General features: G+C 45.4%; 1 protein-coding gene across 3 annotated transcripts in view; it reads right to left on the bottom strand.

Annotated features, from left to right (window-relative positions):
• ATXN7 (ataxin 7) overlaps positions 1 to 22,986 on the bottom strand; it is a 95,439-nt gene that overhangs the window by 52,956 nt on the left and 19,497 nt on the right. For 2 of the 3 annotated variants that reach the window (XM_083156045.1, XM_083156046.1), the window contains exons 3-4: positions 13,208 to 13,396; positions 13,064 to 13,126 (exon numbers count right to left, since the gene is read on the bottom strand). In XM_083156045.1, coding sequence (XP_083012171.1) covers positions 13,064 to 13,126; positions 13,208 to 13,388 — 244 coding nt within the window. In that variant the 5' untranslated portion in view covers positions 13,389 to 13,396. Of the gene's footprint in view, positions 1 to 13,063; positions 13,127 to 13,207; positions 13,397 to 13,553; positions 13,717 to 22,986 lie in introns of those variants that run through there. The other variant, XM_083156044.1, reaches the window with a different exon arrangement.

The raw sequence follows: 22,986 nt of genomic DNA on the forward strand, positions 1-22,986 counted from the left end.
TCACCTACACTTTGTTTTAATTCCTGTGAAACACCTAAAGGGTTAACAAACTTCCAAAATGCTGTTTTGAATACTGTGAGGGGTGCAGTTTTTGAAATGGCATCATTTATGGGGGTGTCTCACATACAAGTCCCTCAAAGTCACATCAGAACTGAACTGGTCCCTAAAAAAATCAGTGTTTGAAATTTTCTTGAAAATTTGAGAATTTGCTATTCATATTTTAAGCCTCCTAGTGTCCAAAAAAATTAAAAGGAGGTTGAAATAATGATGGCAACATAAAGTAGACATATGGTCTATGTTAGTTAATAACTATTTTGAGTGGTATGATTATTTGTCTCACAAGCAGAAAATTTAACATTTTGAAAATTGCAAAATTTTCCATTTTTTTACGACATTTTGGTATTTTTCACAAAAAAACACAGACTGTATCGACCCAAATTTACCACTAACTTGAAGTACAATGTGTCACGAGAAAACAATCTCAAAATCACTGGGATAAGTAAAAGCAAAAAAAAGTTATCCCCACTTAAGTGATACCTGTCAGATTTGAAAAAAAGGGCTCTGTCAGGAAGGCAAAAACAGGCTGCGGCGGGAAGGGGTTAATGGACAAAACCATATGAACTGCAGGAGTGGCTGATGCAACAGGTGCAGAGAGAGTTACATTTGGGTGGGGTGTGTTCAAACTGAAATCTAAATCGCTGTGTAAAAATAAAGCAGACAGTTTTTACCCTGCACAGAAATAAAATAACTCCCCCAAATCTAACTCTCTCTCTGCACATGTTACATCAGCCTCACCTGCAGTGCAGCATGGTTTTGTCCATTAATCCAGAATCAACTCCTATATGCGCTGTGAACATTCGGCTAGATCTATATAGTGTGGCTATTAAATCAATAATTAAGATTGGTCTTTGAATGAATCTAATGTTGTTTGTAAAAATAATTTCTAAATTAAATATATTCTTTTTATGCTGCCTGGATATTTATTTTATGGTTGTATATTAGGAGTATTCTAGACTACATACACATACATTGTGCCAGATATTTAAAAAAAATATTTTGTGTACTACTTTAAATGGACTTTTGCCATTACAGACGACAGTATTTCACAGGATGCGCCCATTAATGCATGCTAATTAGGCTGCACCGTGTCCTAAGATTTTTAAAAGTGAATTCAAATTTTTAGAATACTACAAAAGGAATGTCAAAACGGCCACTGATTTGTACTTTTCATGAGCAGAACGTGTAAAAGGAAAATAAATATAGCACAATTGAGGACAAAATGCAGAAGCTAGATTTACAGGAAAAAAGCTATTTTCAGTACAATTTTGTAGCATGTGGGGGACAAGAAGGAAAAACGTCAATGAGCAGACCGAGCTCCAAAAAGTAATTACGCCATGAGACTGTGGTTGCCATGGTAGTCACATAAAACTAACATATAATACCTACTAAGATTTTCAAGTAATTGCTGCTTTACGAGACTCACATTTGAGCAGGCATACGTGTATTTGTTTGGGAGCTAATCAGAATTCAGTAAAATAATTGTGGGATAAGATATTTTTCAATACATAGACTTCTTTAGGTAATCACTTGCAATGAGGCTGGAAAAACATCTTCTATTATGTGATGAAAATTGGACTTTCACATGTATTTAAGGCCTTTTATCATTTCTAAATCATATGCAGCCAAACCCTGCGCATATAAACTCATCTGTATCAATGAATCATTTGGGTACCAACGATCAATATATACAATGCTGAAACAGGTTTACACTGGAAGGCACATGCAACTCCAGACCAGAGATTGAAAAAGTATACGAGTGATCCGTTCTGTTAAACACTGAAAAATAAGTGATTGAAATGTTGTTTTTTATTACCCAAGCCCCAGCTGCATAACACTGAGCAAATAATGATCTGCTTTAATATTGACACTAAAAAGTACGTCTCTCACGGCAGTCCCAGGGAACACATCCTCAGTTCCACGCATCAGGCTGCTGAGCAATAATTGCATGAGACAGTGTCATAGACCACAGTGGAGCAATCCGAATGGAGAAGGAATAAAGACTTTGACATTATGCTGGGGGCTACGAGAGCAGATTCTCCAGCTTATTGAAGTCACCAAACTACGCATTAACTCGGCTTATAATAAAGAAGCAATTAGCTGAAGATCTGGCCGGAGTGTGGCCTGATTTCTTGGCTTTGTGCTGACTGCCACAATAGCAGAAAGATATTTGGGTGCAAAATAATATAAAATCGGTTACTGCGTTTGCATTTGCTTTGTCTTGTCTGTTCAGCAGGGATTTATATTATGGACTGTAAGGTGCACAGAATACCGTCATACACGCAGTCTAGTTATTAGACTGGACTGGTGACACTGGTGAGGCACGCGGCACAGGGAACTGCACAACACTGCAGTATAATGGGAAAGAATCTTTAACAAGATCTCACCAAGTTAGAAAAAATAAATAAATTAAAAAGAAAGAGAAGGCAATTAACCTGGCTGACTGTGCTGGGAAATTCTATACCTAAGAAACAAGCATGAGAGGAAGATGCTGATGCTGCCTACACACCATGCAGTCAGTAATCCAAAGCACTGGGAACAATTTCAGATTTCACCACGTGCGGGCGGTAATCAGAATAATTCATGTTGTCTAATGCTGGGCCAAGTGGTCGGATTAGCCTGTACATGGCCAGCATAAAGCCAGATTGGCAGTAGGGCCTCTTTGTGCATCTGGCAGATTAATCCACACTTGGGCCCTCAACGGTCATCTTCCGATCGCATGCTAATACTGGGTCTACCTGCAGCTTCCTGTATGTGTGGCTATAGCATACAAAAGGGGTGATTCAGGTTGGAATGCAAAAGCAGGCTCTTTCTTTAACCCCTTCAGTGGTAGTCTTGAGAATTTTCTGAGCTATGCTCCGGTGCCTAGACTGGCAAACATGAAAAATTATTGGAATTGCCACGGTCTGTGCTGCTTAGTGCCTGGCAGCGACGCTGAGATGAGCGCAGAGCTCAGCTTCAGCCCTGCCTCCTTCCCCCAGATGTGTGCGGCGCGACCTTGCTAACGTCACATGGCACACAGCTGGGTTGCTGGGGGCAGGGCCGGGCAGTGGCTGATGTAGTTACATTTGGGGGGAGTTTTATTGTTTCTGTGCAGGGTAAATACTGGCTGCTTTATTTTTACACTGAAATTTAGAATTCAGTTTAAATACACCCCACCCAAATGTAACTGTCTGCATACTGTTACATCTGCCCCACCTGCAGTGCACATCATTTTGTCCATTAAAGAGTTTTCTTTGCAAACCAACCTGAATCACCCCAAAGTGAGAGCAATAACATGTCGATTGAATTGGGATATAGATGGGAAACAGGTGACTTCATTTTCATGATTTCTCAATAAAAAGGAAGCATTGCCTGTTAAATATGTTGGAGAGACTCGTCTGAGACTTGCTCCACGCCTGATTTACCAATACTGGCCTTACTGCTATATCTCAGAATCGCTCCACCTAAGTTCTACTGCATTCATAAGCTTCATTCGGATAATACGCCGGCTCCCTTACAGACTGCTTCACGGAAATACTGACGTGACAAAGGGGGAGATTCAATTCACTCTCAGTTTATAAAGCTCCGGAAATGAGCTATTCAATTCCCTGCTCTGTGTAAACCCACTTTGGTCATATATTATTATTTATATAGTGCTGCAAGTAGCCCACTGCTGTGTATAAAGGCAAAAAGTAAGACAGAACAGGGTAAAACAGAACATTACAGTGGCCAAAACATATACCTGGCACAAAAGTAATGCCCAACTGATGTTGGGACACAATGCCAGGTACTGAGACTATGGGTTTACAGCACATGCAATTGAATAGCTCCAGGCACTCCTCCCCAAAGCTGAAGAGAATTGAATGCCCCATAAAATGTCAAGACTTAGGACAATACGCAGGTAATACACTCGAGTAACGAACTCAAGTATCTGTCAAATTTGTGAGTCAATGAAGGGACCAATTAAGAAAAAGAAACAAAAAAGACTCTGGGTTCTGGATTCTTCCATAAAAGACAAGGCTGGGACAAAGAAAATAATCTGAAATACATACATCTAGTAGCAACACTGGTACTTGTGTACTTTCACGGCTCCCATCGCATGCCATCGCATGCCATATGTAGTGGCATGCGATGCGATTTCCCCTTGTTTTTATGCATTTTTTATAAAATCGATCTGATGCGATGTCATTTTTCACAAATTATGGACATGAGTAAAATGCACCTCAAATGTCATTTTTCACACTGTACCACCGCCACTATCAACGCCAACCCGAAGCGTGGCGAGAGCAGCGAGCCCGCGAGGGGCGGCGGTACGCGCCCTATGACCTTTTCATACCCCCACTATCCACGTCGGCGTGGAGTTGAGAATAGAAAGTGTGGCGAGCGTAGCGAGCCACCGAGCCCGAAGCGTAGCGAGCCCCGCGGATACCTTCACAGGTATCCGTGTCCCCTCGCGGGCTTCACAGGTATCCGTGTCCCCTCGCGGGCTTCACAGGTATCCGTGTCCGCTCGCCACACTTTCTATTCTCAACTCCACATATTTCACCCAAGAAGGGAAGGTGATCACAGATAAATGTTTGGGGAGATAACGTGCCCTATACAACCCAATACTCGGCAAAATAAGGACCATTTCTGCGAACGATCAGCCTCACTGCGGCGGGGGAGCTGTGATGTAAGAAGGCAGCACCAAGGAGTAAGTCCATGTAAGGTCTGTGGTCTTCTCGCTATCACATGCTGTAATATAACCATCGTTCGTGTGAAATTGCCCTTGCACCGACCTTCAATTTCCCTTGCTCCCCTGGTTTAAAAAGCAGGAAAATAAATTTTCCTGCATGTGGACCTCACAAGATTTTATTACCACTAGCCCTGGATTCTGACTATCTCATGGGGCCTACACAAGTAGCGATTTTGTGTCATTTTCTAAGCAATCTGACCATACACCGCTCCGTGCCTCACTATCACTGGCCGATCCTTGATAAATCTAGTCAGATCGCCAGTATTCTCATCGCTCAGCACACAATTCTTACATCGCTGTACACTTAGATCGCTCTGCAACATCGCCACTAGGGTGGCCAATCCCGGGATCGGCGGGATCCCAGGATTTGGCCTAAAAAATGCCTTGATTTGAATCCCGGGATTGGATGCGCATATCTAATGCTGGGCAGCGTCTGAGCGAGTGCTCAGACACTGCCCAGGAGTTCCTGATCCAAAGCCTGCAGCGGGTATGGGCAGTCTGACCTGCGCAGCGTGACCTCTGACCATCACGCTGCGCAGGCCGCACCGCCCATATCCGCTCCAGAGTCATCACTCACCATTGAGTCCTGACCTGTAACTGTTTGCAGCGTCGGCCGCCTGCCATCCGGGCGGCTCTGCTGCTGCTGCTGCCACCCGCTCCTGTCTGCAGAATGTCTGCCCTGTTCCCGGCCGCCCGCCCGTGTAAGTAAATTAATGTTTGGAGCGGGGGGGACTGGGCTTCTTTTTTGCATGTTTTTTTTGCCTAAACTGCTTAGAGATGTAAATCCCGGGATTGAGCATTTTTCAATCCCTATTCCCGGGATTGAAAAAACGCCCCGGGATTGGCATCCCTAATCGCCACGTGTGTAGGCCCTTTAAGTGATGTAGTCTTGCTCATATCTCTATAAATAATGTTAGGGCAGAGCTTAACTACAACGCTTAAGTTACCCAAACACTACTGCGAGAAGTCGCAACTGTGTCTGGCGATCCAATCCCCCTTAGCCGCCCAGGACCTTCCCAGGTGGTAGGATCGCATGATATACATTGCATGAGGTCCTTTTGCATGTTCTGTAGTGCAAGACGTGAGAGCAGGTCCGACCTCCGGATCCAATCCGATGCACATGGGGAAGCACATCGGATCAAATGGGATGTCAAACACCTGCGATTTTGTCAGATTTCCCCACCAGTTCCTTCAGAATCGGGTAAAATCGGAAAAATCTTATAAGTGTATGGGGGTCATTAAAAACCCATGGTCAGAGATAGGAAAAAACCCTGCTGGACAGGTAAGGTAGGACAGATAAGGCAAGGCTGGTAAATGTTTTTATATTGCGTTCTTGGTTTTGATTGATGGCCCCACTTGTGTTGTTACACCTGACAGTTCCAACTATACTGGATAAATTAGACCACACAGGGTATAGCTATAGTGTTATAGAATATAAATCACAAAAGTGAAGGCAAGGTATTCCCTGTGCAGACAGGTGTAGGGCACCTTTGGAATGCCTAGCCAATATTATTACTTGTATCGCTCAAAAAACGGAGCGAGGGGGAATTGGCGTATGAGGGGGGTGAGTTGAATACTGACAGGGTGAGCGGTGACAGCGAGCAGGAAGCCCTGCTCGCTGTCACCGTTCACCCACAGCATTGAATAGACCCCATAATATCAACCTAAAGTCTTGGACAGAACTCCGTATCCAAACAAACCAATTCTCTTTCTAAACGCCAAAACATTTTTTTTCCTCAAGATCATCATATTCCAACGTCAACAGAACTTATACATGTAATTAAACAATTCTGAAGCCACTGCGGTCCTTTAATGCTTTCAAAACCAAATTAATATTTAAGGCTGCTTAACGGAGAGAAGTCTCTTAGAAACCAAACCGCACAAGTGCAAAATAAGAAAGAGAAAGTTTAAGTATCAGTATTGAAAAAAAACAAAAACAAAACCAGAATGTATGAAAGTAACAAACTAGGTGACCGAAACCCACACCCAGGCTACATGAGAAGAAAATAGGCAAAGCAATGTTGAGTGTCAATTGGCACAATAAAAAAAAAAAACAAATAAAAAAAACCAACAACAACAACACGCTTTAGAAAGGTTTTACACATTATATACATGATTAAACCAAGCACATAAGACCAATTGAAGACTTTAGTTGATGTAAGTTACCAACAAAAGTATCACAAAGACCATGAGAATTGACAAAACACTGTGGGCAAAATAAAATATTAGTTCTGAGTATGTTGCTGCGCTGATTTGCTTTATTTTTTAAGGTTTATCGGGTGAATGACAGAGTTGCGACACTTTGTTTAGCGCCTAGATGTCTGATAACCATTTAATTTCTTATTGGTCCCATATTTTATTCATTTTTTTTTCATACACACAACAGTTGGGAGCAGATTGACTGGAACACTATTTTTCATTGGTGACGAGTCATAAGACTATCGCTCGTTAAATTGCCCCTTGATCTCCAAAGGTGGCCATACACCTAAAAATGATCTAGTTAACCTTAAAATCTGGTACTATACAGGAGCAAAAAACAAACTATTTGCCCCCAGAAGCTGGAAAATGGACAAAAATTGTCAAATAAATCTAATTTATTTAAATTGCTTCATTGCTACACATTTTTCTGGGGTTTGGGAGTCATTGGTGAGTATTCAATGCCGGTGCGAGCGGCCGGCGAGGGGGTTAAACTGCGAGGATCACAGAAAACCAGTGATCCTCGCAGTTTAACCCCCGCGCCGGCCGCTCGCACTATGCAACGTTCCGGGGGAATCCTCGCAGTCACAGAACTGCGAGGATTCCCCTAAACTGCGAGAGCCGCGGCTAGTGCAGCAAACTCGCTGTAATTAGCCTCGGCTCTCGCAGCTTTTGGAGGCACATTCGCAAATTCCGTTTTTTGAGCGAGGGGGAATTTGCGAATGAGGGGTGTCAGTTGAATACTGACAGGGTGAGCGGTGACTGCGAGCAAAAAGTCCTGCTCGCAGTCACCGCTCGCCCACGGCATTGAATATATGCCAATGGCTGCTTGGTGTAAAAATTTGTTAAAGTACAGGAGCAAAGGACATAATTGGCTGGTCGGAAATATAGTCTTTAGGTGTAGCCAGCCTAAAATAAAAAAAAAAGCAATATCAACTGAAATCTGCAGACTAATGAATGTCCTTTGCCATATCCTGAAAATTTGGGTACTCCCTTAGGCCATAGGTGTGGAAACCATTTTCGAAAGCTAGTTATTTATTCATTGTTCTACAACAGCCCCGTCCCTATCATTTCTGCAGTTACTGGTCTGTAGTTAAATCATATATGAGGGGTGGTGGGACTCTTGCATGTGAAGGCTACATATCGGAATAGACACAATGAATGGTAAGTCCTGGATAAGTTTATATAATAGGGCAGTATGAAGACTGAGTTAAGGAGTAGGGTCTGGCTGCATCGGGACAAATGACATTGATTGCACACACCAAACCATATTGCTAAAAGATATTGTTGAGTGACATCACTAGAACCCACCTAACATGCGCTATATAGCCAAAATTGACCTGCATTCTCAGCCAATGAGGAGGGGGTGGAAGGTGCCGTTAACGATATTGAGTGCACACATTTATTTTGTTGAGATATCGATCAGAAGAGCCCTTCTGAGCTTTATCTTTTAAAGTCTTGCCTAGTGTGAACAGGGCTATAATGTAATCCTTTTAGTAACTAAATTGCTTTATATTTATGTAACACTGTAACATCTTAATTACCACTTCTCACCTATGTAACACTTCCAGATCTCAGCTGCTACATCTTATTACCGTTACACTTTCTAACACGTAAATTGTTACTTCTTATTCGTGTGATACCTTGGAAAAGTTGGGTTGCCTGAGGGGGCCCAAATTTTTTAGCAAAAAATGTAGGTGAACCTCAATTTACTTTATGTTAAATTGCAGTGTATTATAAATGTTCTGATTAGTATTGTTCTTAGTGACGGATTCAATTGTTCGCCCCGCATGCCACTAGATTGTGCCTAATGAAGCAATTCAATTGTACCGCCGATCTAGGGGGAGGTGCAGGAAGCTGGGGAGACATTTTCGCTCGCAGCCTTGTTTGTGAAGCTAAAAACTGGTGCAAATAGATATGCATAAGGGGCTTGCGTCCCAAATGAGTGTGACAACTGAATAGCCCCAGTGGGCATCAAGAAAACAATTGAATCTGTGTTTAAAGTGTGCACCTGAATTTTTTTCTTTTCTAGGTGAAGAAGCAAGAGGAGGAACGGCAACACTTCTAGAACTAAACAACATAGATAATGACAGGAGACTGACTGATTTGAATGGGAGGAAATGCAGCTTGCTGTAATTTTTCGGATTGGTCATTGCTCCTGTATATATATGTGACCATTAATTTCACCTTTTTAGCCTGTGCAAGTACAAATCTCCTGCGCGGACTTGGTTTCTGCTAGGCGAAACTTTGCACCACAAACAGGTAATGTATATCGCAGGTAATCCAAAATGATCCACCGCTTGGGTACTAAGGGGAACACTACTGAAACAGAATAAGTTTGTTTAAAAGATGACAAAATATATATATTTTCTCTGTAAAATCTGTTGGTTTTTTAGGTGTTTAATTAGGATTCTTTATTGACCTATGATAACTGCCCCAATCGAGACTACTGTGACTTTGTTTGGTACGTTTTGTACTATACATATAGTACGAGTTTATACATAGTCTAATTTATTCTTAATTTAGGTCTCTAGTTTTATCTGAAATTCTCCTGTGATAATGTATTGTACCATATTTATGGCTTTACCATTCGCTTTTTATTAGCATAGATGTGTTTAAAAAAAATATGCCCTAAACACGACAATCCAATTAAAGAAAAAAAAGGAAGCGGTTTTTCAAAAGCAATTTAAGTCTTCATGCCACTTTAAGTAATCATTGACTATATATCGTTCAGATAATCTACTATGTACCCTCAATAACACCCCCCCCCCCATATCCATTGTCTGTGCTGCGTGCACAATGTTGATTAGATTGTCAACAAAGCATGCTGGTAGCAGTGTGTGTGCGCTATATCGTTCACTCAAGAGTTCCGATGATATTGTTAACAATAACTCTCCCGGAGCTAATCGACTAGCGTGTATGGGACTGTAGACTGGCTGTGAGTGGCACGGACCACCATAAGCCACAAAACTCCCGGGTCTCTGAAGCACATAATTAAACAAATCACATTGACAAGTGGGAGACTAATGGGCCCTACACACATAGCGATGTGTGTAGGGTGACCTAGCTATGCTAGGTCGGGCTGTGCTGCGCCGCTATCGCATAGCACACAGAGCTGACAGCCCACACACAGAGCGAGCTGTCAGCTCTGTGTGCTAAGCGAGCAGCGATAAAGACGCGCGGGGACGCGCATTGCTGCCGATATAGCCCCCACACACACACACACACACCGATGTGAGGGCATTTTCTAAGCGACTTTGCCAAACTAAGCAAAATCGCTTACAAAATGCCTCAATATCGGCATGTGTGTAGGCCGTATAAGGGGTGGCAGGGATTGCCCCATTTGTGTGAATAGAGAAAACACATCTAAATCTGGTTTGTGCGCAGAAAAAAATATATTTGATTCTGCAGTTTATGAGGAATCAGTGGGACTCCAATTCAATTTTGAGTAAAGGAAAAAGGCTATTTAATTGACTAACCCTGGTCAGTGATGCTAGGATTTGAATTATGGATAATTGCATACCCACCCCCCCCCCCCCCCCAATGCAGGGAAAGCATTTGCTTAGGATGAGTAACAGCCATTCAACTACAGCTAAAACAGCTATACAAACATATTAAGATGGTCTGTTCAGGTTTAATGGACCAAAAAGGCCCTGCTGCCAGGAAGACTTTGTTTGCCAATCTGGTAAATTATTCCCTCGACTGATTGTATGTACATTGGGAATGTTTTGGCCCATTTCATATCAGATTCCGATCTGATGCGCGGCCTCGTGGGTTGTTTGGTCATTTCACAGATCCTACCTGCAGCAGGTAGGATCTGAAAACAACCATTCAGCTGGGTACAGGTCGAGATCGGATTCAGATCGTGAGCTCCAACAGATCGTGAGCCGATCGTAAGATCGCCTTACAATCTGCTCACAACCTGCATTGTTCTGGTGTGTACAGGCATAAGATGTGTGTGCGGACAAAAGCTGTGTACACACGCTTAGATTTTTCCCTGTTTTCAATTCGATTTTGCTTATAGAAGCAAAATCGAATCCACATCAAATGGTTTTTAGGACACTTTCAATCTGCATTTGATTCGATGCGCGCTCCTGTTTTCTCAAAATCGAATAGAAAAATCTACTGTGCAGCCAAGGAAATCTCGAATTTGATCCAGTAAATCGAATGTGTACAACGTGCCTAAATTGTGAAATCGAATCGAATGCAAAAGTACAGATCTAATGCCAAATCGAATGGGATGATCTAATGGCAGATCTAATAGAAAATCGAATCTAACATCAAAAATCTAAGCATGTGTACAGGGCTAAACATTGAGATGGCACATGGCTCAAAAGTGAGTTCCCCCTTGTGGTGGGTACACACTATACAATTTTCGTTAACAATATGCATAAAAATTATATAATTAACGATAACATTGTTCAGGGTGTACCCATTATAATCATTAACGATACACGCTCCCCTGGATCATTAACAACAACCCCATATCGCCTTAAGATGCAGTCAAATCGGACGATATCAGTGACTGCATGTTCCACAGGGGTCACAGTGATGTCACTGAACGATATCGTTCAGTGTTTACCAGCGGGTCCTTAATGATATTTGCGGAGTGTACAGGAAACTAGATTCTATGGCGCGTGTTCTATTAGCCACATTGTTTACTGTGCAGAAAAGGTCCAAGTTTAATGACCAGAGCAATTCAATTATTCTGCATTCTCTCTGTACGGTGACCATAGATTCTGCGTTAAATGTTGGACTCTATGGGTTTCCCTACGCATTAAACCCAAACAGGTGCATGTTCTGCAAATTGTTCCTAGCTGGCTCACTGGGCGATATTTACTTAACGATACCGTTAAGGATATCACGTACATGTCATCCAGTGTGTGGTCAATGGCATCAACGATGCGTGTGGCAACGGTTTGTTGACGACCCTATCGTCTGTACATGCAGCTCAATCTGACAATCTTGTCAGGGACTGCGGCTGACGTAACTGCCCGATATCGGTCAGTGTGTATGCCCTATATTGTTCTCACAAGGCAACGCCAAAATACTTAATTATATTGGTGGCCACGGGAATTGCTCCAGTGTGTACCCAGCATTAGGCTGTGGAGATGAATCTCAATACACACTAGAGAATATGGTAAAGATATATTTTGCTATATCTTCTAGTGTGTACACAATATCGTTAGCAATGTGCACTTCCCTCCCTCATCCTGCATGTTCCGACTAGGCAAGTCCTCTTAATAATGGCCATGTTGCAGTATGGGACACTTCCTCCCCCCCGCTGTCGATCTCTTTCCCGCCGGCATAGGCAAATGTGTTTGCACTTGCTGATGCCCCTCTGCCGTCATTGGCAAACACAGCGGGTGTTGGCGGGGACTGTATAGTGTGTAAGGGGCTTTACACGCAGAACTGAACCATTGCCCCGGACTGACAAATACACATGCTTAATTCAGCGGCTGATTGGATTCACCTCTAAAAAGAGAAATTCCAGGCAAAGTCTACCAAGTGCTTTCGGAACCAGAAGTCAACATCATCACCAAATTTCCCTGTGCACCTGATAGTGATACATAATTATCACTATTGGTCGAACGTAAATCACGGAGAATGTACGTGGCATGTTACCAAGAACTGAACTATCCCCCCAACCATTATAAAGTATTGCCTTTGTAGTAATAGAACAAAATGTGTCATAAAGTGAGGACTTATGATAGAACCAGTCATTAAGCCACTGCCGCAGAGGGAAAAATTAGACATCGTACAGTAATACACACAATAAAATACGCAATCTGTAAACCATGGCACTGCAGAAATACCATCGCTGTGGCAGTATCTCCCAACAAACCAATGTGGTGTCATGGGACATGTATGTATGTATGTATGTATGTATGTATGTATGATCATCCTTCCCCACACCAGTAAGTGCACAAGGTGTTCTGCCAAGGGTCACATGCTAGCTCCACCACCTCTGATTGGACAGTAGTTTACCATTCAGTAGCAGGCAGGATTTCTTACATGAGCTGAGCACTGCATGTGTTAAGGATATCCCTGCCTGAGCAGCAGCAGCACAGGTGGCTGGCAGCCCTCACTCACCTTCCCTGCTGAGTCTCATGGCTTCTCTCTTCTGGTCACTCTCCTTGGAAGTTTCCTCCGGCTCTGTGTGAGAGATAGGGTTGAGCATTAGTCAGGAGCCCCGGGTGTCCTCCTCCCCTGCATCCCCCGGCCACCCACACTTACCGTCACCCCCGTGCAGCCTGGCGGCGTCCAGCCAGCTGACCCAGGACTGCCCCAGCATGGCCCCCGGGCTGGGCAGGGCCGCCATCGTCCTGCTGTCCCCTTGCTGCTGCTGCTGCCGCCGCCGGGCCCCCGCTCTGCGCTGCTCCCCGGCTCTGACGTCATCCTCCGGCCGCTCAGACATTCTTTCCGCTACAATGTAAGAAGAAAGTGGTGAGCGGGAGGGGCATGGGGTGCCCGCCTGTGCCGCCCTCTAAGGGGTGACACACGTGTGTACGACGCTACTGCCTGTGCGGGCGACATAAAGTGACCCCCCTCCTCCACCACCACCCCACCTGCCCTCAGTTACCCGCGCAGTCCCGGATGTTAGGTCAGGCTCTCGGCCCCCAGGGGGCCACAGCGCGTCATCACGGCGCCCAATATCCCCCGAGTGACCCTGCCGGGGATTCCGGAGGCCAGAGCGGAATTACAGGTCTTCCTTTACCCGGCTCGTCCCTCCCAGCCCCCGCCCTCCCCTGACAGGAACTTCCCGCACACACACATGGGAGGAGGAGGAGGTATCTGCGAGACCAGCTGACAGCTCACACACATGTCACCGTGTACATACAGTGCGTGTATACTACCGGCCAGCTCACACACATGTCACCGTGTACATACAGTGCGTGTGTGTATACTACCGGCCAGCTCACACACATGTCACCGTGTACATACAGTGCGTGTATACTACCGGCCAGCTCACACACATGTCACCATGTACATACAGAGCGTGTGTGTATACTACCGGCCAGCTCACACACATGTCACCGTGTACATACAGTGCGTGTATACTATCGGCCAGCTCACACACGTCACCGTGTACATACAGAGCGTGTATACTACTGGCCAGCTCACACACATGTCACCATGTACATACAGAGCGTGTGTGTATACTACCGGCCGGCGCACACACATGTCACCGTGTACATACAGCCAGTGCGTGTATACTACCGGCCAGCTCACACACATGTCACCGTGTACATACAGTGCGTGTATACTACCGGCCAGCTCACACACATGTCACCATGTACATACAGTGCGTGTATACTACCGGCCAGCTCACACACATGTCACCGTGTACATACAGCCAGTGCGTGTATACTACCGGCCAGCTCACACACATGTCACCGTGTACATACAGCCAGTGCGTGTATACTACCGGCCAGCTCACACACATGTCACCGTGTACATACAGTGCGTGTATACTACTGGCCAGCTCACACACATGTCACCATGTACATACAGAGCGTGTGTGTATACTACCGGCCAGCTCACACACATGTCACCATGTACATACAGAGCGTGTGTGTATACTACCGGCCAGCTCACACACATGTCACCGTGTACATACAGCCAGTGCGTGTATACTACCGGCCAGCTCACACACGTCACCGTGTACATACAGAGCGTGTGTGTATACTACCGGCCAGCTCACACACATGTCACCTTGTACATACAGTGCGTGTATACTACCGGCCAGCTCACACACGTCACCGTGTACATACAGAGTGTGTATACTACCGGCCAGCTCACATGTACATACAGAGCGTGTATACTACCGGCCAGCTCACACACATGTCACCGTGTACATACAGTGCGTGTATCCTACCGGCCAGCTCACACACGTCACCGTGTACATACAGTGCGTGTATACTACTGGCCAGCTCACACACGTCACCATGTACATACAGAGCGTGTGTGGATACTACCAGCCAGCTCACACACGTCACCATGTACATACAATGTGTGTGTTTATACTACCAGCCAGCTCACACACACATGTCACCATGTACATACAGTGCTTGTGTGTATACTACCGGCCAGCTCACACACGTCAGCATGTACATACAGTGCGTGTGTGTATACTACCGGCCAGCTCACACACGTCAGCATGTACATACAGTGCGTGTGTGTATACTACCGGCCAGCTCACACACGTCACCATGTACATACATTGCATGTACACTACTGGCCAGCTCACACACATGTCACCATGTACATACAGAGCGTGTGTGTATACTACCGGCCAGCTCACACATGTCACCATGTACATACAGTGTGTGTGGTACTACCAGACAGCTCACACACATGTCACCATGTACATACAGTGTGTGTATACTACCGGCCAGCTCACACATGTCACCATGTACATACAGTGTGTGTGTGTGTGTATACTACCAGCCAGCTCACACACATCACCATGTACATATGTGTGTGTTAGCGGCCAGCTCACACACATGTCACTATGTACATACAGTGTGTGTATATACTACCGGCCAGCTCACACGTGTCACTATGTACATACAGTATGTGTGTGCGCGTGACACATGTTATTGCACTCGACCAGCTCACACATGTCACCATATACATACAGAGTGAGTGTGTGTGTGTTGTATACTACCCAGCTCACACACATCACCATGTGCAAACAGTGCGTAAGTGTATGTGTGTGTGCAAAACATGTTATAGTTCCTGGCCATCATCACCACATCATGTACATAGTGTTGGTATGACATGTTATTCTACCAGGCCAGATACACGTCACTGCATAATTTACATACTGTGTGTGTGTGTGTGTGTGTACACTACCGGCAGCTCACACACATCACTATGTACATACAGTGTGTGTGTGCTACCGGCCAGCTCACACATGTCACCATGAACATACAGTGTGTGTGTGTGTGTGTGTGTGTGTGTACTACCCATATTACACGTCACCATGTACATGCATTGTGTGTGTGTATGTGACACATGTTATTGTAACAGGGAAGTTCACACACACATCACTGCATCATGCACATACAGTTTGTGTGTACTACCGAGCCAGCTCACACACACACACACACACACACACGTCACCACATGTACATAAAGTGTGTGTGTATGAAAAGTTATTCTACTGGATTTGCTCACACAAATGTCAGCGCACCATGTATATACTGTCTGTATATGTGACATATGTTATTGTACCTGGCCACCTCACGCATGTCACCGATAGGAATGGCCATCGATGGCAATAGTGCAACTGGCCATTGATAGTGTTAAACTATATCAATGTTTTTACCTACCGATGATCATCCATTATTTTTTTACTGATTGACCTGTGGGCCAATCAAAACATGAGGGCGGGGCTTCACGGGGGGGGGGGGGGGGTGGAGATATGCTCCATGTCCTGACACTTAAAAACCCCCAAAAAAACACAAGCGAAACATTGGTTTTGCTGTGCCATCGATGGAGGGAAACCTCCCCCATCGATTGCTATAGTAGCTATGCTCAGTGTCCCGGCACTTGAAAAAAAAAAGCAAAACATCGTTTTGCTGTTCCATCAATGGAGGGAAACCATCTGGTTCTCCCCCATCCGCACATGCGGAGAAACGCGCATGCGCAGACACTAAACAACGCACGGAAGACCGAATGAATCAAAATACGGCCCATAGTGCGAGTGTGTGAGAGACACACTATTCTACCAGGCCATCTACACACCTGTCACCGGGTGTGGTACGGCAGTCAGACAGTCGGGATCTCGGCGGCCAGTATCCGATAGGGGGGCGAGCGCAAAGAAGCAATTTGCAGGCTTGCTGTGGGCTTGGTGGCTCGCTTTGCTCGCCACAGGTTCTATTCTCCCTTATGGGGGTCGTGGACCCCCACAAGGGAGAATAGCACCTGTCAGTCGGGATACCGGCCGTCAGGCATTTAATCGGTTGGCATTCCGATGTTGGGAGTATTGGACTTTGGAATCCTGACTGTTGGGCAGATATCTGGCACCCCCGGTCACTGCACCATGTACATACAGTGCATGTGTGTCACGTTATTCCACCAGGCCAGCTACACACCTGTCACCGCAGTCCCTCCATTGGTTGCCTGTATAGTGCTGTATGCAATATAACATACTTCTACTTACATACAAAGCCATCACTCTGACTACACCGACTTCTATCTCTTTGCTTATCTCAAAATATATCCCCATCCGACCTCTCCGCTCTGCACAAGATGTGTCTCTCCCATCCACACTCATTACTAGATCCCATTCACAATTGCAGGACTTTCTTCGGGCAGCACCCACGCTATGGAATGCCCTTCCACACACATTAAAGGCCCCCATACACTGAGCCGATTTGGTCCAATTCCGCCCGATTCCGAAGGATCGGGCCGTGAAATCGTATTAAATCGGCTGTGTGTGACATGCTGTCGGTCTGATGCGCGGTCCGTGCGCATCGGACCCGGACATACAGTGTGTGGGTGACAAGTTATTCTACCAGGCCAGCTACACACCTGTCACCGCACAATGTACATACAGAGTGTGCGTGTGTGTGTGTGACACGTTCTTCTAAAGGAGCCAGATCACACACCTGTCACTGTATAATGAACATACAGTGTGTGTGTGTGACACATTCTATGGGGCCAGTCCACACACATGCTAATGCCTTACGTATATAGTATGACATGTTATTCTATGGGCCAGCTCACACACGTCACGTCTATAGGACCTGTATGTCACAACTCAATCATGCAGGCAGAAAGTGCATAACACATACATGTTACACACAGGCTAACCAGCCTGCCCCTGCACTAAATAGATAACATATACATGTATGAGTATCCAGTGATGTCAGCTGCCCACCCCCCGCATCTGAATAAGGGATCTGAAAAAGGTCCTTAGTTTCTACATATGGGGGATGATTCTGGTTTGTTTGCAAAAGCAAACTCCTTCTTAAATTCGGGTGGGTTATTTTGATTCTGTGCAGGGTAAATACTGGCTGCTTTATTCTTACACTGCAATTTAGATATCCGTTTGAACACACCCCACCCAAATGCACATGTTACATCTGCCCCACCTGCGGTGCAGCATGGATTTGTCCATTAAAGGAGTTTGCTTTTGCAAACCAACCAGAATCAGGCCGCTGGTCTGCACATCAGGCCGCTGGCCATGCACCTTTGAAGGGCACCAGTATACCATTATACAGTATATATTTGGACATACACCTTGTATAGGATTGAGTGCCACTTTCACAGAACTAATCTGTAGCTTTGCATAAAGAGCGGCAGGCACAAATGGGAGTCAGTTTATGTAGTACAATAGAATATGACATGAAGACAGAATTGTGACCGCATACAATATATTTTTATACACAATGCACCTCTGCACACACTTTGATTCCAGGACCAATACATACTATTCAATTGGTGCCATTTTTTTTGCACTTTTTTTTGCAATTTTTTTTTAGGTCGATTTGACCTATTCAATTAAAGGGTCTTTTTTCACGTAGGTGAAAAATTCGGCATAGGCAAAAAAACAACACAAAAAAAAAAGTGGATCAGTGGATTTTGGGGCGAAATTGCGGGCGTTTTGAAGAGTTTTTAGTCAGTCATTTTTTAAGTGAAAATTTCTAAAGAAACATGTGAAAACGCCTGCAATTGAATACAGAAGCATCAAATTAGTCCTAATTGAATACCCCATAGACTTTACAGGGTCTGTACAATCTTACAGTACAGGCATTATTACAGCTGCACACAACATATTTCCACTAGTTACACTAGACAAGAATGAGCAGCCATAGGGCTTTCATGGCAAAGTTGGAAAAATATCTTTTAATGCATACTCTATAAGTTAGGCATGTCCAAACTGTGGCCTTCAAGCTGTTGTGAAACTACACATACCAGCATGCCTTGCCATAGTTTTAGCACTCATTAATAGCAAAACTGTGGCAAGGCATGATGGGACTTAGTAGTTTCACAACAACTGGAGGGCCATAGTTTGGACATGCCTGCTGTAAATGATATACTGTCCAATGCTATATCCATCTGAATGAATGTCAGGAATGGGACACATGCGCTATGCAAAGCCGTCCGCCCTGGGCAGGGGGAAAGTGGCTCAGTGTGTATGCTCTGAGCGGCTTTCCCCCCAGCGATAACAGCTGTCATCGCTGTCCATTCACGCTGGGCATAATCGCTGTCCATAACTCCCACACCCCGCCACCTAAACCTAACCACCTTCTAGTGCTACCCCCGCCCCCTTCCCACTGCCTAACCTTAACTCCCCACACTAGTGTCTAAACCTAACCCACCCATCCCTGGCCAGTCACTACCGCTCCTGCAATACCTACCAGTCATGATGCAGACTGTCTGTATTTGGGCATCAGCATCCTGATCTTTCGATGTGTTGGCGCTCGTCTTCTGATGTCAGGGATGCCGGCATCAGCATACTGAACACCTGGATGCTGACTACATTCCTCAGTAAGCCACCATCCTACATGAACACTGATCTGGGCTACTAACCTTTCGCTGTGTGGCCAAGTTTTGCTTGAAATATTAACTTCATCTTAGTACATTTCTAATATGGCATCTCAATTTATCATCCATTAGAATCTTATTTCCTCCAAAAAATAGATTGTGATGTCCCCTGTGTATGGGATACAGTCAGAATCCCAACAGGCTGAATAATGTCAGTGGAATCCCGCCAGTAAGCACTGGGGTTAGGGTGCAGGGGAGGGCTGTTAGGGAAAGGTTGCGGAAGGAGAAAGTATGGGTAGCCTTAAAATACTTGCCGTTGGAATTTTTACATTCAGGGTGTCACTGTCGGCACTAAGGAGAGAGATAAAGTGGATGCTACAGGCAGTGTTTGAGAAATGGCAGTTAGGGGCCGGTTGGTTGCTGGTCTCTGTCCACTTTATTTCCCTCAATGGCTTATTCTGGGTACACACTACACAATATTTGGTAACGGTTTTCAAGGTTCTGACGAAAATCAAAATATCAGCTAATGAGTGTGCTGTATATTGCTGACAATGCGCGCCCCCACGCGTCATGCGGAACGCAGCATGGCCCCTGCTCTGTCGATGCCATGTCAGCTCCCCACTGGGTCTCTGTCCCTAACAAGGTCTCGCTAGGTACACGTCACCTGGTGTGCATCCAACATTAGTAGGGTGTGGATTACTAGATAGTCAATTGTTCTATCCCAAAAAGTCGACATGCAACAGGTCAACGGGGTCAAAAAGTAGACATGGTAAAGGACGACGTGAAAAGTCGACAGGGGCAAAATGTCTACATGGTCAAAATGAAAAAGCTACACCAGTGAAAGGTCGACATGAGATTTTCAAATTTTTGGTGTTAATGTCAACAGCGGTCAACATGTCACGTGTACCTTTGCATCGCTAAGCACACGGTTATATTCTCCCGCTATGCCGATATAGATGCTGAAGTTAAAAATAAAAAGCTTGTGTCAACCTTTTCATGTGTCTACCTTTTTTTCATGACAATATTTTGACCCTGTTGACATTTTGACACTGTCGGCTTTTGACCCTGTTGACCTATTGAAGGTCAACCTTTTGGGGGTAGACACTGTAGATCAGTGGTCACCAACCCGTCGCTCGCAAGCTACTGGTAGCTCGCAGTGGCAATCCGGGTGGCTCGACCACTGCACCGCAGAGAGGAAGCGCTCAGCGCCCGCACGCACTAGAATACATTCCGCAGGGCTCAGCACGGAGGATGTCACTGCTCATCATCACCCGTCTCACCGCCACCTGCTGCTGCCCTGTGACTGGGCTGTCAGCCAATCAGAGCTCACGGGCCGGCAGCCAATCAGGAGCGATCCTGTGAGCTTTGATTTGCTGACAGCCCAGCCAGGGAAGTGAGGGGAGAGACACGCAATGTGAAGGGAAGCAGCGGTGGAGGAGGAGGAGGAGACAGACAGGACAAGACAACCAGGCCAGCCAGCAGGGGGACACCGGACTCCTCCCCCTGGCAGCAGCAGGAGCAACAATGGTGAGTTGTGCTGCTGCTGGCACTGTGGGGGCATTTGTGTATTTCGCACTATTGGGGGCATGTGTTTATCTGGCACTGCACTATTGGGGGCATATGTGTATTTGGCACTGCACTATTGGGGGCATATGTGTATCTGGCACTATTGGGGGCATATGTGTATCTGGCACTGCACTATTGGGGGCATATGTGTATCTGGCACTATTGGGGGCATGTGTTTATCTGGCACTGCACTATTGGGGGCATATGTGTATCTGGCACTGCACTATTGGGGGCATATGTGTATCTGGCACTATTGGGGGCATGTGTATCTGGCACTGCACTATTGGGGGCATATGTGTATCTGGCACTATTGGGGGCATGTGTTTATCTGGCACTGCACTATTGGGGGCATATGTGTATCTGGCACTGCACTATTGGGGGCATATGTGTATCTGGCACTGCACTATTGGGGCATATGTGTATCTGGCACTGCACTATTGGGGGCATATGTGTATCTGGCACTATTGGGGGCATATGTGTATCACACCCCCATTTTTTACTGGCAGCACCCCATGTGGCTACAGCTCTTAGAGCGCTGACCATGCCCCCATAGTGGAAAAATTGGGGGATGTGGCCTCGCGGGAGTACCACGGTAGTAGGTGATCCCCCTAATTTCGGGCTCGTGACTTTGGCACGTGCAGATGTCCCTTCTCCTCTGCCTCCAGTGTTGGGAGGTATGTATGCGACATATTGTGTCTGGGGCATTGCGGTGTGGGGCATAATGTGTCAGGGCATTAGAGTGTGTGGCATAATGTGTAAAGGCCATTTTTTGCTTATTATGCAGATTTTTTATTTTAGTAGCTTTTCGGGCGGTTTATTTTGTCGTTGAGTAGCTCACGGCCCAAAAAGGTTAGAGACCACTGGTGTAGATTTATCAACTGGAACCACATTAGTACGTAGGCCCACTAAATACACTGTGCAGTGTTCACTCTAGCACCCTGCACTTTTCAAAAGCCATGCAGTACCTCTTTCCTAACCTGTGGTGTCGCTGTCTACTGTGGTGTCTCTATCAATACAGATAAGACTGTACTAGAAGCACCAAAGCAGACAGTGACACCCCCAGGCAGGAAAGAGGAACTACACAGGTTTTGATAAGGTGCAGTGTGCTAGTATGAACACTGCTGTGCATCATTACAATCTCAATTAATAACAATCCTAATAACTGAAGACATAATATTATGTTGCAATTTTGATACAATTATCATGCATATGAATTCACATTTGTAAGTAGCCACCAGGACGGGCGATATCATATGGGATTGGGGACTTACCCTCTATGGTGGGAATTGAAGTGTTGTGCGTGCCTGCGGCCACAAGATGGTGTGCATCAGAACAAATCAAGTGTTGTTCTGATTTGGTGCACACAGCTGCCAATGCTGACCTTACTGTTCTGTATTATATTTTTTTAAAAATTCCAAAAATAGAACACAGTCTGTATTTAATGATTCTGTTTATTCTCAGACAACCCTTGCTTTTAAAGGACACCCAGTTCCAGGTTGCTTTCAGTGCTTTTGTGGTGCCGCAAGCGCTAATAGACCAAGATCCCCAGGGGATACGGTCGTATTGTCGATCCGACTTCAGTCGACAGTCATTAGGTCGACACCATTGGGTTGACAGGGTTTTAAGTCGACATGGATAAAGGTCGACAAATGTGTTAGGTCGACAGGGTTTTAAGTCGACATGGATAAAGGTCGACAAATGTGTTAGGTCGACATGGGTTAGGTCAACATGGGTTTTCCTTACTGTTTTTTGAGCCGACATGTGCCGACAGGCGGTATTTCATGCCCTACTATCCACTAGGGCGTGGTGGGAGAATAAAATAGTGTGCCTGAAGCATGGTGAGCACAGCGAGCGATGCGAGGGGCTGCGGTTGACTTCCAACTGTGTCCATGTTGACATTCAGGTAAAAAAACAGTGAAAAACCCATGTCGACCTCATGACCTGTCGAC

The sequence above is a fragment of the Crinia signifera genome, chromosome 8 (genome assembly GCF_055691185.1).
Source record: "Crinia signifera chromosome 8, ASM5569118v1, whole genome shotgun sequence".
NCBI classification, from domain to species: domain Eukaryota; kingdom Metazoa; phylum Chordata; class Amphibia; order Anura; family Myobatrachidae; genus Crinia; species Crinia signifera.